The 14,672-nt window shown below is 34.1% G+C and overlaps 1 protein-coding gene across 1 annotated transcript in view; it reads left to right on the forward strand.

Annotated features, from left to right (window-relative positions):
* MICU3 (mitochondrial calcium uptake family member 3) overlaps nt 1-14,672 on the forward strand; it is a 59,181-nt gene that overhangs the window by 17,048 nt on the left and 27,461 nt on the right. Inside the window, exons 3-8 of the mRNA XM_059817439.1 lie at nt 955-986; nt 1,833-1,911; nt 6,018-6,065; nt 7,478-7,560; nt 12,708-12,779; nt 14,122-14,160. Coding sequence (XP_059673422.1) covers nt 955-986; nt 1,833-1,911; nt 6,018-6,065; nt 7,478-7,560; nt 12,708-12,779; nt 14,122-14,160 — 353 coding nt within the window. The remainder of the gene's footprint in view (nt 1-954; nt 987-1,832; nt 1,912-6,017; nt 6,066-7,477; nt 7,561-12,707; nt 12,780-14,121; nt 14,161-14,672) is intronic.

A 14,672-nucleotide genomic window follows, 5' to 3' on the forward strand; every position in this document is an offset into this window, starting at 1 on the left:
ATTAATGTAGCATGGAGTTCATCATGAGGAAGGGATTTCTAATACCACAGAGTGTTTTGCTCTACAAAAATGAGCCTTTACCAACCAAAAAGTTATGGATTTGACCACATGCTATGCTACTTTTTGTACCTTTGTGAATTCTGATGTTCACATTGCTTTATCTTAATATCAAATCTGTGCACCTGAGAGGGTGGGGGTGAACCTCAAGTTTTGAATTCTTGGATGGTTGTGGACAACTGTTGCTGAATGCGAGTATCTTTTTCTGCTCCTGGAGTCTTTCATGTAAGGCATTAGGAAGAAAGCATCTGCTCAGTCTTACTCATTATCAGTTTTCAGTGTTAACGAGCAGTTCCAGTTCCTCTTCAGCTCCTCTGTTTAAACTGCTTACAAAAAATTGAGCCTGACAGAGGCTGTAAAAAGGAGCATGAATCTGAGTTATTAGGAATGGCTGAAGGGAGTTTTAGCATCTGGTGTAGTTTCAATGATTTTTTTTTTTTCTCTGTATTTGCTTTAAAAGATATGAGTAGTCCTTGAAGCAAGGGCCAGAATCCAGGTCTCCCTACAATCTGCACTGTAATACTACTGCTGCTAAATAATCATTTCAGAATATTGATACCACAAGTTAACACGAATGCCCTCTATTTCCTCTTTAATCTTTTAGTGCTGTATTTTGGAGGTAGAAAGTCTTTTCTCTTACTGAAGCGGAGTTGAATTAAAAACTATACATCTGAATTGGCTCTTTAAAGTTAGGAGTTTAGGTATATATTAAACTAATTTTTTTTTTAATAACATAAAGACAATTTTTTGGAACCAGGTTGAAGATTAGCCTCATGAAGTAGGGAAAATACCTCTTCTTTGGCTAGAAAACACGGAGTGTAGATGCAGTCTAATTTTTATGACATCACATTGGCATAACTAAATTCTGTGCATTCATGACTTTGTCTTTTCTTGCAGGTGCTAAAAAGTGGCGATCCCTTTCAAAGCAGGTGGGCAATAATTCCTGTGCTGTCTTATAACTATAGATTTTGATACAGTTACTTTCCTACATGATGTAAACTTAGAGTCACAGGAGAAAGAAGGCAGTTTTTAAATCTTTATTAAAAAAAAATAGACTTTGATTTCTTCGTTTTTGTCACTTCAGACTCAGCTGAATCCAGAATCTCTAAGGTACTTGAGCAGCAGTGCTTGTTACGTTGGATGTACTGACTTTCTCAAGCATCTGTCAGTTCCTCCCTCAGCCCATAACTGACTGAGTTTCTTTAGTGTCTAAGTGTAACAGGTGTATCCAAAGCTGCCTGAAATACTCATGCCACTCTACCTTTTGTGATGTTTAAGTGCCTCTTCCCCACCCCGCCCCCCCTATTTGTACAACTGCAAAAAGACTCTGTCTGTATCCTTGTATTTTAAGTACATTCATATTCATGGGTGAAGTTTGCTTTAGTTCAGGTTCAGTTTTTTTAAAAGAACAGTTGCTTGGCGCTTGTATGAAAACCTTACTGAAATCCAGGGGGACTTATCCTTGCTTTAGTGAATATGGGCAGTGATGAGTAATTTCAGCAACAAATGTGTTAAATGTCTGTCTCTAACTCTGCAAACACTTAGTATTCATGCAGATGAGCAATTTTTGGAATAATCACGTGTGCAAAATTTCTGTATGTGCTTGAGTACTTCCAAAGTAATTGTAGTAAACTGAAGTTAAATTAACTGTTAGATTTGCATGCAGTTCCTTGTCTTCTCTATTTGATTTCCTAGCATTTGCTCATAATCCGTTAGCTACTTCATGGAATATTTAAATATATACTTTTCTCTTTTTTTTTAATCTTTTTTTTTAGGAGCTGAATCAGATCCTTATGGAGACACCACCAGTTTGGAAAGGATCATCCAAACTTTTCCGTAATCTTAATGAGAAAGGTGGGGGATAAGAATTTATTTTCCTGAATCAATTTATCACTTGTATTAATTTATTGTGGCTAAAGTGATGTTGTACTTCAATCTGAGTCACATCTTCGAAAAGATAAAAAGTGTTTGTTGCTTTCTACATTTTACAGCATGGAAAAGTTCCCTTTAGTCTTTACAGTGTTTTAATCATGCCATGTGACGGCTAGCCTATTTAAGTAAATTGGTATCTTAGAGTTTGTTAAACTGGTGTTTGAATGTTTCAAGTTTAGTTTGTTGTAATGAAGAATGATCTATAGACCATAGATAGAATATTCTAATAAAGACACAATATCTCTTTACTTTTTTTAAGAGGGTCAATGATGTGATTATTTTTAAAGGCAGTAGTGGTATCTTATATCACTGAATAAGCTTTTTCTTCACAACACAAAGATACAGTTTCAGAAATGCTATATATCCCTTTAAATTCTGCAGATGAGGGCTTTGATAGCTTTTAAAACTCATACTGTTGGTAGAGGGAGAGCCATGAGCGACATTCCTGGTCTCTTTCTTTTTTTTTTGTTTCTTAATAAGCTCTATCACTTCAAAAACGAAAAACACAGGGGAAAAAAAAGCATATGATGGCTTGTATACAGACATTTAAAAATTATTTATGATAAATAATTCACATATTCCTTTGCTTATATTCAGAATGGTAAAGGTCTGGTGGACCGTTTTCAATATTTTTAAAAGCAGCCACAAGTACTTGCTATAAAACAAAGACACTTTTATGAATGTTTAAAATACAGATGCCAACAACAAATTTGCAATCAAACGTGTGCATGTAATTGACGAATCTAATTCAAATGCAGCTCAAATTTATTAAAGGAGTAAGTATGCACCTAGTCTTAGAGGAGGGTCCCGGGCTTGAATATCTAGTGCATGGAGGCATTCTCTTTTCTCCTTTTAGTCTGCAGCCAGAACTCCAGAGAGGCAGAAACTGGCACATCTTTGCACTGTATTTCCTTTTATTTCCTTGCTCTAGTCTGCTTTCTATATAGTCAGAACAACTGACTTTTGAAATATTAATTACATAAAAATTCAGCTTCGGAATCTGTTAAATCAATACATTATTAGTTTAAAAAAAACATATCTAGATGTTGCTTATTAAGCCTGTAATAAAATGTCTGCAATGTGCAGTCTTGATTAAACAATATCTTAACTCTAGTTTTCTGCTGGTGAAATTCTACAGAAGTTGATGGAATTAAGAGGACTGAAAGCTGGGTAATAAGCTGGTAAAGTTAGTAATAAACATTAGCACTTCCATAGCTTTTCAGCATGCTTTATGAAAAATTGAGTTCCGTTATCCCATTTTATAGATAATATAAGAAAAGATGATGGGTCTGATAAGGTCGTTCAGTAAGCCAGTGACAGGAATGGGTATAGAATTCAGGTCTCCTTAATTCTAATTTAGTGCTTATTTAGTACATGACATGAAAACTCCGAGGTTATTTTACTCATTTTCTTCAAAACATGCATATTTAGTACAAAGCAAGTAGCAAAAGCCTATGTCCATTTATTTTGCCGTAGATTCATTTAAATAAGATGAGCCACATAGATTTATGCCATTTGTCCTTAAGTTTTATTTTTATGTTTTACCCTTGACCTCCCTCTCTTCCTTCTGATCTTAGTGTAAGCTTTTCTTTCTGTTCAGTCATCATTTCAGAGCCTCTCTCCCATAACACTCAGAGCAATCAACCAGAACTATCTCTGTACATCTACATTATACCAGTACAAACAAAAGGAGAGAATGCTTTCAAGGCCTTTTATATTGCTCTTTTCATACCTGTGATGGACTACTTGACAATTGCACTTTCTTCCTCCATTTTACAACAAAGAAGGTGTCATCAAACAAACAAAAATACATATTAACTTTTATTGACTGGCTATTAAAGAATGTTTTACATCACTGAATGAGAACCTTTGAGGTATCTGATTTCTTGATAGCTGCTTGTCCAAACAGATTCAAGCAGGCCTTTGAAAACTCATTTCTGCAAGCTGCTGTATAAAACCAAGAAGATAAAGCATAGAGCATGTGTTACTTAAATGCTTGCATTAAATCTTTGCTAATCTTCAGTGTGGAGCTATGTGTAAATGGAGGAAAAGAGTAGGTGGTATTAAAAATACTTAGTAGCCTTCCTAACTAGATCTACTATCAGTAGTAAATCTGGTTCTGAAGACTTAAATTTGCTCTTGGATCAAAAGATGGCAAAATACCTTCCCTCCCCCCCCCCATGAATGGAATGGAAGTTGGGGGGGCAGCATTTCAGCTGGTAAAGGTTGAGGGGTTTAGTGATTCTTTCTAGTATGTGATTTGGTTCCAAAAACAATTTAGTTAATTGTCTTCCTTTTGTATTGTCTTTATATTCCAGTCTCTGTGATATCTGTGGAGATCTCTGTGGATGGTTATTTTTTCTTTTATGTTTGAGGATAGTAGGCATTCTCTTGAAGGCGCTCTTCTTTCAGGACAGTTGGCTTTTAGGCAGGAGTTTTGTATGATCAAAGTTTGGGGAGGCGTTTGGACATTTGGACAGATCCAAGAGAAATACAGCTGAGATTTTCATTTCTCAGCTATTCAAGAGGATAGAAAGTACCTCCTGAGTATTATTTCAGGACAGAATTAATTTAGAACTTTTTGTGCTGTAAATATTAGTGGAAAATGACAAAGTTTCTTACTTCGGCAGTGTTGGAAGTGCTGATGTTAGATGTGTTAAAATAATTGTAAAATCCACATGAATAATACAATATTTTGAGATTTAATTTTACAGGTTTTTCAGTGAAAAACATTCAGATGACTATTTACATAGTTTGTCATATATTAAGTTAAGTCAGATTTTAAAAGATATTTAAACATCCAAAGATATGGCTGTTTTTAGAAAAACTTTTGCACCTGACTTGGACTGAAATCAAGGAGACAGACAGCAACTTTTGAAAATCGCAGCTGATAGACATCTTTACTCTCAGGCATCTAAATACTTTTTTTTTTTAACTCTTTTGAAATAGTCTAATGTTGTGGACTGACTTAACACTTTTGGTTTTGGAGAACAGACAAAATCAATTGGTTAGAAATCAAGAACCAGTTTTGCTAGTTCAGCCTCAAAGATCATTAGAGCTAAGGGCTTTTGGGAGAGCTGTAAGTCATTGTTTTCAGTTCTTACTGAACTGTAAGATGTTTCTATTCATTGGTACTATGGGTATTCTGCAAGGTTGTCTCTTTACCCAAGAGCTAGAAAAGCAGAAGTACAGCTTATGGTACCATACATACTATTTGGATATTGACTTCAGCTCTAATTTAAATTCTGCCTTATTAACTTCTGAAGAGAAAAGGAGGTGCCATTCCACATTGTGATTGCCTTTTGACATCTAATAAAAGATGAAAAGCTTAGAATGTATTCCTTACAGATCTTCTGAATGTAGAAGAAGAGATAGTACAAATATCTCTAACAGGCTTTAAAAATATTTAACAAAATTTATGCATTCATTTAGTAGGACTTTTAATATAAATTTCAGGTGATGGTTATGAAAACGTGCATATAAAGACAACTCAAAAGCCCAAATCTATGCATTCATAAGTAACATGAGCCCAAGTTTTCAGGCCATGCATTTACAAAGCACATATTAAATTCAAGAACTGTATTCAAATGTTACGTATCAGGAGGGAGCGCTGTTAAGGTTCTCAGAGTAAATGTTCTCATACTGTTAGAGAGTGTTGTCATGAATTGTCGGTGGGGGTTTTGGAAAGAAAATCTAATAAATAATTTCTGTTCGCTTCTAAGAATCTAGCCAGCTTCTGTTTACTGAGCCATTCTCCACTGACTGTAGTTGTTTATTTGCCATATTTAATGTATTCCTCCCCTAAAATACTCAAAACCAAACACAAATAAAAAAACCCACCTCATAGATCAGTATTTTAGACAAATAACTCATTGACCAGGTTGAATACAGTCACATGCACAGAAGTATGAATATGCATATTCACATGTACAAAAATTCCCCTCTTATACATAGGTTTAATATTTTCAAGTTTAGGATGTGAAGGCAAGGTGAAACTAATATGGCATAACTTTTTTTTTTTTCTTCAGGTGTGATATCTTACACAGAATATTTATTCCTCTTATGTATTTTAACAAGTAAGTACTTTTGGAGGAAAAAAAACCACAAAACTTCCTTACAAATTTCTAAGCTCTGAATGTATTGCTGTACATTACAATACTCCCTCCCCCTCCCCGCCCTGCATATCCCAATATGGAAAAAAATGTATCATGCATATCTCTGTCCATTTGAACCTCTCCCATCCTCCTTGGAATCCTGTGTTATGTTTTATTTAAGTGCTTTATTATCTAGAACACCTTTTACTGACTGTTGAGAAAGTTGAGCCATACACTTCAGCTAAACCCCAGTTAAAAACTTAAATTTATTTTCTTCTGTGAAATTCTTACAAAATTTTTATCTGAATTTTCTGAAGTTCATAAAGGACAGTGAATATAGGGAGAAGAGAAAGATATACATTATTACTGGTTTGTTTCACCTATTAGTGCATAATGGGTGACATCAATGAGACAATGATAGAATATAAAATATAAAATCTGTCAAATTAAAGTAAATGTTTATGTTAGAAAACGCTAACAAAATTGAATACTTATTCTTCTACCACCCATAAAAGCAAACTAGAAGAACTTACAGCTAGAGTAAACTAAGGCTGATACAGACTTTGGTTTGATATTTAAGAGACGTTTTTTGGGAAGGAGTGAAGTGTTTGACTTGTCTTTCCTTTGTATGCAATTAAAAAATTTCTATTGGATACATTATGTTTTTCTTCAGACATGATTTGCATTCTTATTGTGAATCAGAGCAGGAACTTGACACTGAACCCTTACAGTCCCTAACTGCTGGATTGATGGATATTCTTGCATAATTTCTTTGTTGTCTAGACTAACTTTTGGCCATAATTCATCCATATTGCAAATTACTGAGTATCACCAAAATGTTGCCTAAAGGCTTCACTTACAGTTACCTTCAAAATCCTCACATTTTGGAAATAATTTAAAATTCTAACTGGATTTCAATGACTCTAAGCATGTAAACAAGAAAATTCTGAGTCTTTTTCAACACATCATTTGTTTTGACTAGAAGTTGCATCCTGTACCTTTTTTGCAAAACTTTTTAAAGTGTCTTTTAGAACACTGTGTTTTCATAGAAAATTTATTTCCTACAAAATTGTTAGTTATGAACTAACACTCTTAACTACCCAACCAGCCATTACTGTGAGATTTTTTTTCCTGGATATTTCATGTTCTATTTCTACTGTCTTATTTCCCCTGATCTATGAATTTGTGAGCATGCCTTCTGTTTTCATAACATGGATAATATTGTTTTACAGATGTTATGATTTGCATTTACTGTATACACGAATGTACTACTTTAAATTAGTTGAGGATAAGACTTTTATAAACAGACACCAAAAAATTTCCTACGAGTTTTATATTTGCTATCTTTCCAAGCAAATAAATAATTGAATGGGTTTGGGGTGTTTTTTTGGCAGAGCCGCATGCAGGTTTTAGAATCGCTTTCAACATGTTTGATACTGATGGCAATGAGATGGTGGACAAAAAGGAATTCTTAGTGGTACGTGTATTTTCAGTCTTTGAATATTTTGATGTAATCTTGAAATTAATTTTTTTGTCTGGATTGAGATTCATGATGATGTCAATAATCATGAGAACATGAGCTATTCTTTACTGAATGTAGTTGTTTGTTTGCCTTATGTAATGTAAATAATAAATGTAATGTAAATTGTAAATAGTATCTCTTTATTACAGTGCATGGGTGTGTTGTATATAATGATTTTTGAAGTTTAATTCCCGTTTTTAGTCTGTATCTTTTTAATTGGTACTTTGTTCACAGATAATTACGCTATTAAAGTGATACTGCTGTATCAGTGGTCAGCAGAATTATTTAATTGCCATAATGATGGAAGGACTTGGGAAAGATTCTTTCCCTGGGAGTCCACTTCACTTTGTCATTCATTCTGCGTATAATCCCAGGCGACCTGAAAATACTGACTGACATAATGTAACACTATCATCTGTTTGGGACAAGATTTGTAATGAAATAAAATGTACTGTACATAGATGTAGTTCATACCATGAAAACCATATGCTGAAGCAATTTGCTAAGCTGGGGTTCAGTGATTTCTTTTTGAGGAGAATATTCCTGATAGCAAAACTGACGTTGAGCTGAATAATTTTCATGTGCTTTGGAACAGTTGGCAGGACATCTAGAACTTGGCAGTAGTTTTGTTGCATCAAAGGTTTTGTTACATTACAAATCTGAATTACAATATTTTTCAAACTAGAGCTTTACTTAGTTTATTGCTTGAAAAAAGCAGTTCTGTAAATTCTTCTTATTAATTATTTAAGCAGAGAGTTTATTTTTCTTCTGATTAGAAATTTAAACAGTTCTAAAAAGCACAGACTTTGAAAGAAAAATGAGCTTATTTCACATGTCATTGAGATTTGTGCATTAAGAAGAATTTGGCACTTGAGAGAAAATCTTCAAAAAATCTTAAATCATCCACTATATTTTGATTTTGATCATGATAAATCTGATAATTGCATCTTAAAATTCAAATACTTATAAGTTTTCAGGTGATAGGATCCAGTAAGTACAGGAGAATGATGCTTGCACTGACAAGTATAAAATGGAAAAGCCTTGGAACAAGAGGACTCTTTCTGATTTATGTTCATTTCATTTATTTTCTGATTTTAAAAGAAATGGGAGAAATAATTAATGCTATTCTAAATGAATTTCAGTGATGAAGTAAAAAATTGATAATTTAAAAAAACCCATGAAAACCAGAAGATTGCCCACTCGTCATTAGGGCTTCTGATTTTACAATGACTACGTGGCTTTACATTAACAAACTACACAATACGGCATAAAACAGAGGTTTGTAAATTGGTGATGTCCATACACAGCAGATGCCTGGGATTACACTGAAACACCTAGCTATGGCAAACATGTTTTTTGACATTTCTATAGAAATTAGTATGTTTAACCAGAAATCAGGTTTGTGGTTAGTGGTTTAGTTAGTTAGTTTAGTTAGTTTTCTGAAGACTGCACAAGGCCTTTATTTTCTACTGAACAAGTGCAGGCGATTAATGGAATAAAAAATATTTGTAAGAATTGAATCAGATGTTTGTAAAAAGGATATTTGCAGAAGACATCAATTCTTATCTTCATACATTTTTTGTGTAGTTGAGTTTATAAATAAATGTAATAAATACATAAGAGAAAACCCCCTCTGCCTTACTGAAGAAGATGGAACAAAATATAAAGAATGAAACAGACACATGGAATGGATTTAAGTGTCAGACCACTATTTATTTAAAACAAAGACACCCTGATTTCCTGTGTGCTGTTTCTTAATTGTTTTCAAGTCAAGTTATAAGGCTCAATTCAGAGAAGCTATGCTAACCTAAAGAAAATGGAAATGTGAAGAAACTGGTCTCGACACACTGAATTTCCCTCAGTTCTTCTTTTGAAGGAAGTGATGCACAATCAAGTGGGTGAGATCTGGAGGACTTGTTTTCTGGTAGCATAGCTTAAGCAGAAGAGGTGTCATTTATTTTGGAAGGTGTCACCACTTGCCAATTGTGGCATGCTGATCATTTTTTGTATTCTAATATTAAAAGTACACATCCTTATTTTTGCTAATTCCTAATAACCGTCTCCTCCGGTCAGGGGAAGAAGCCAGCAGACATTGGATTATTTGGCCAAAGGGAAAATAGAAGAAGGAGGGGAAAAAAAAAAGAAAAAAAGTCTTTCATGATTCCATAAACAGAATATGGTGGAATAGACTGGCAACTTTTAAAAAAAAAAAAAAAGGCTTCCATTACAACAGCTAAGTGGGAGGAAATTGAAATAGGAGGCTTTGTCTTTCAGAAACTGATGCTGAAAACGAGCTCAAATAAGTATATAAGGTGGGAAGCAAGGACAACATTTAACTGTGGATATTGCACCTTTCTTTCTAACTATGCTTTTATAGTCCTCTTCACATCCTACTTTTTATTTGTTCTCTGTCATGGTCCCTGATAAAAATTTCTCCTTCTTACTCTTTTCCTGTTACCAGTCTTCGTGGATAGAAGAAAGAAAGGAGAATTTTCAAACATTAGATATACTATTGTCCACCTGTTACTGTATTTAACAAATTTGTATAGATTAAACCTGACCCTAACTCTGCTTGGTTACCATGTCAGTGACCCTTCAAAAATTAGATCAAAACCCATAAGTCAAAATGTTAGATCTGAAGTGAGAGAGACTAAAATAGATAGGCAGGTAGGTAGGTAGATAATGTGTGTGTAAATACAAGTAAACATGAAAATAAAAGTTGATTCAGTGAAGCCGCAGCTGCAATAGACCTGGCCCCAGAACATACATTTGGCATCTGCGCTCACCTTGCTTGGGTATGCATCATCTCCTGCGTGCCTGGAAGCAGGAGACTGTAAGTGTTGCCATTTGAACTATATCCAGCATTTTCAAAATATTTCTCCATTGATTACAGTCAGCTATCATAAAATTGGAACTATAGCTAGTACTGTTACTCAGTTTTGCAAATAAAGAGACTTTGAAGAGATTGGTGTAGGGATCACGTTACGTGATTCTTGAAGAGAAGAGTACGTGTGGTGAAGAGTTGAAAAATACTTAATTTTTCTGATAACAGCTTTAGTGTTTTTGTAAACTAACTCCATGGTGTTTGTGCTTTCCTCTTTGCCTGTGTCATAGGGGTGAGGTCAGGGAACAGAAGGATTGTGTTCCCTTGTTACAGGAGATCTTGTTTTTGCTGCTTTCAGCAATCTCATTATCCTATTTCAAACAATGTTCCTATGAAGGTACTCCTAGGTCCTTTTTGCATTCACTTTTCTACTCAATGGTATCCTATAGCACTCCTTCTGAACAAAAGATCCATTTCCAGAAGTTTAGCAAGTGCTTTAATGATGAATGCAACAGAATCCTACTCCCTTTGCCTCCGTGGCAGGGGAAATACATCCAAGGATGCATTGCTTTTCACCAATCTTTTTTGATTTTTCAATTACTGCCACTCTTCTCTCCTACTTGATGGCTTGTCACTTTACTTTTCACAAGGTATTTTCTTTCTACTTCTCTCTCTTCATTTACCTTTCTTCTTTCCACAGTTTTGGGTTGCAAACTGTAATACTCTGGGCCATCCAGCTAAATGTCCTATCATGACTCCTTCCTTGTCAGCATAGGTTACAGTAATTTGTGCCTGTAGGTTTTCAAAAAATTAGAAAAAACATACCAAGGTCTGTAAATTGATCCTGTTCTCAAAAAACAGATGCAGTGACACACACAATGTTCTGGTCTGTATTTGCCTTTTAAGCAATTCCAGAACACAGTAGTCAATTTGGAAATTCACAAAACATTATTTCTAAATGTGTTTGCTATTTAATTGCTAAACACTGTATTAATTTATTTAAATGTTGTTATACCCCTACAGTAGAATTTGCTGATCCCTTTGTCTTAGTCATCTGCCTTCTCTGAAATACAGTATTCTGAAATTAAATTTGGAATATTTGTTTGCAAAATTTATCACACACACTTCATCTTTCACATGCTGATCCCTGGGGAGCTCTGTGTGCGTGTCATTACAGTATCAGGGTTTTATCAGACTCTGGTAGATAAAATCAGGTCTTTGAAATGACTGCCACAATTGTGTATTTAGGGTACCACCGTCTGTATGCCATGTTTGGTTCTGAAAATACCATATTCTAGATAGGACAAATTTGTCAGCCACGGTGTTTATTCTTTTTTCAGCAAATGCTATAAGTGTCAGTACAACATTTTCAGGTGCAATTTTTGAAAAGCTGAAGTTCACTGGTAGAGATATAGATGGGATCATAGTTAATACTGCTCTGTCTCCTGTGAAGAGTAAACAAGGTGTCGCTGTTTTTTAATGGTTTGGGAATATTAATAAGTATTACTATAAATAAAAATATTTAAAGAATACAGGTACTTACAAAGAAAGATAAGTACAGACCATTTCTTAGTCTGAAGACTGTGGTTTCCAAATATAAATATGTTTAATAATCTCTGTATGTTTTAAATCTTGTATTTGAGGTTTTCTCAGAAGTCATGTTTAAAGCTCTTAATGTAGAGAAAGTTGTGAAAGGGGTATTTTTCAAGACCTGAAGGTATTCTTTGAACAGACTTGAAAAAAAAGGGTACTTGATAAATTACTCTTAAGTAGTAGTTTGTTGCTGCTGAAGGGGAATGTTTCACCCCCACCAGGTGTTTCCACCCTTCCCTTGTGCCAGCAGGAGTAAGAACTGATCTGGTTGGAAACTAACAATATGAAAAAAAGATTGATCTAGCTGTCTACATAGCCACACAGGTACTAATTAGTACCCAACAAGAAAGGAGGTGGTGAAAAAGGCTGGAACTCCCCCTTCTTGTATAGGCTGGGTTGGCTAAAATATAAAGCTAAATAGGATGTTCTTAGTATTGTGCTCCCAAAAAGAATTATTAGCCTTACTTGGTGGAAAAAATACGTCCTTTTTCCTTTCTGTGTAATGGTTAAGGTGACAGAAGGAACATGAAGGCATGAATATGAACATTAAAGCATCATTGAAACACTGATATTTTAGTAAAGAACTACATTTTAATACTCTTTGCAGTGTTCCTCATGATGAATGATTGTTATGCATATGAAATAGTCTGAAAACTAAATAACAACAAAATGGTTTATTTTTTAGCTACAAGAGATTTTCAGGAAAAAAAATGAGAAGAGAGAAAGAAAGGGAGATGAAGAAAAACGTGCAATGCTGGTAAGTAAAATTACAATACTTGCAGCTGGTAGTTGGTTTGTTTTCTTTGATGCAGGAGAAAATTGTGTGTGTATATATTTCACTATTTCACTTTCAAATTTTTTAGACAAATTCATATCATTAAAAGAATATCTATAACTATATAAAGAAAAAAGCAATATTTAGCTAAACTGCAGTTACTGAAAAAAAAATATTTAAGTGGTCTATAGAAAGGAAAAATTAGTGTTTAAATATTGTATTACATAGTATGACAGTAGCATTGATTCCTTTTGGAATCTATAAATGTAGGAAAAGTGAATAGTAATGACCCAGTGTCATTGTCTATAAGAATGAAAGATCTCAGTGGCAAGACCAAACTATACTCCTGCTCTCATAACTAACGGAAACTGTTCATGTAGACATACTGATCCTGATGCTTGTTATTAACATAGTAGTTTTAAAATAGCTGATGTTGTAAGTGAACTTAGATTTTTTTATATTAAAATTTAGATTTTTTTATTAAATACTGCTTATGACCAATGCAAAATGTTTTTAGTTGTTTATATTATGTGAATAGATTTTTGTGGAACATTGAATACTCATTCTGATTTAATGTCAAATTTGCATCTCTTATTTGCATAAGAAAGGTAAGTCAGAAATAGACCAGTCTGTGGTGGTTTGTCTGGAGGATGGCAGCAGTAGCAGGAACTTACTTTACTGTTGGACAAGTAAAAATTAGGGACAAGTCTCTATCAAGCCCACAGCATAAAAAAACACATTCATTTGCGATTTGCGTATTTATGGCAAAAATTCCTTATGATAAGAAATGTTTTGACATACATGCAAAGCTTCTCATAGTGCTCGTTATCCTTTTGGGACCATAGATGCTTGATCTCAGATCTTTGTCCCTGAAAGCATAGGAAGTTTGAATTTCGAGAATTAATACTTTTTAAACCTTCCCTGAGCATAAAAAGAGATCTTTTCTTCCGACCCAGAGAGACCTATCCTTCTCAGCTTTTCAAAACTGTAGGTCAATTGTTGAATCTCTCACACACTGTTTATTCTGAACAAAGGAAACTTACACCCAAAAGAAGAGCTTTTGGAAAAAGTAAAGATTATGAAATGGAACATTTCTCCTGAGAGTAATCTCTGCAACTCTGTACTTGTCTTTTGAAAATTTAAAGAATAAGATTGAAAATAAACAATTTTCTTTTCACTGTCATTTTAAAAACAAACAAACAAACAAATCTAATAATATATAAAATAAAGATTTACTTGTCTTAACCTATTGTCTTTTTTTTCCTTCCTTTGGCTTCATTCTGACATGTGATACTTGGCTTGGCCCATTTTTGCTGTATGTCAGCGTCTTCAACTTTATGGATATCATACTTCTACTAACAGTGTAGGTACTCTAATTATTTTCAATTTATGCAGACCTCACCAGTGAGGTGAAATAATATGCTATAAGAAAATTTGCTATATTTGTCTTTTTCATCAAGTAAATCACTTCTGCTAATCAGTAAAAATGTGATGGATCTTTACTTGCATAAAAGGTTGTGCATGCTTGTTGCATGCATTCTGAAACAGGCAAGCCTCCCAGGAGGAAAGGTTGCTCTCTCTTCATATAAAATGAAGGGAACTATTTTTAAGGGAAAGGGCAAAGTATACCTTAAGATATTATAGACTTGGTTTTAATTAACTTACGTAAATTAAGTCATCCTGCATGAGTCATTTGATCAGGTCTGTCTTGTCTCCTTGTTTATAATGTGAAGTAATAGTCAAATACAAATAAACTAGGAGAGAGCTTTTATATTTTTGTGCTTCACTTACTGAACAAATAAATAAGAAATTTCAGTGCTGAACTAGAACAGAATTTTACAGAAAATAGTCCCTGTATTATGTAGGTGACAGTAA

The sequence above is a fragment of the Gavia stellata genome, chromosome 5 (genome assembly GCF_030936135.1).
Source record: "Gavia stellata isolate bGavSte3 chromosome 5, bGavSte3.hap2, whole genome shotgun sequence".
Classification (NCBI taxonomy): domain Eukaryota; kingdom Metazoa; phylum Chordata; class Aves; order Gaviiformes; family Gaviidae; genus Gavia; species Gavia stellata.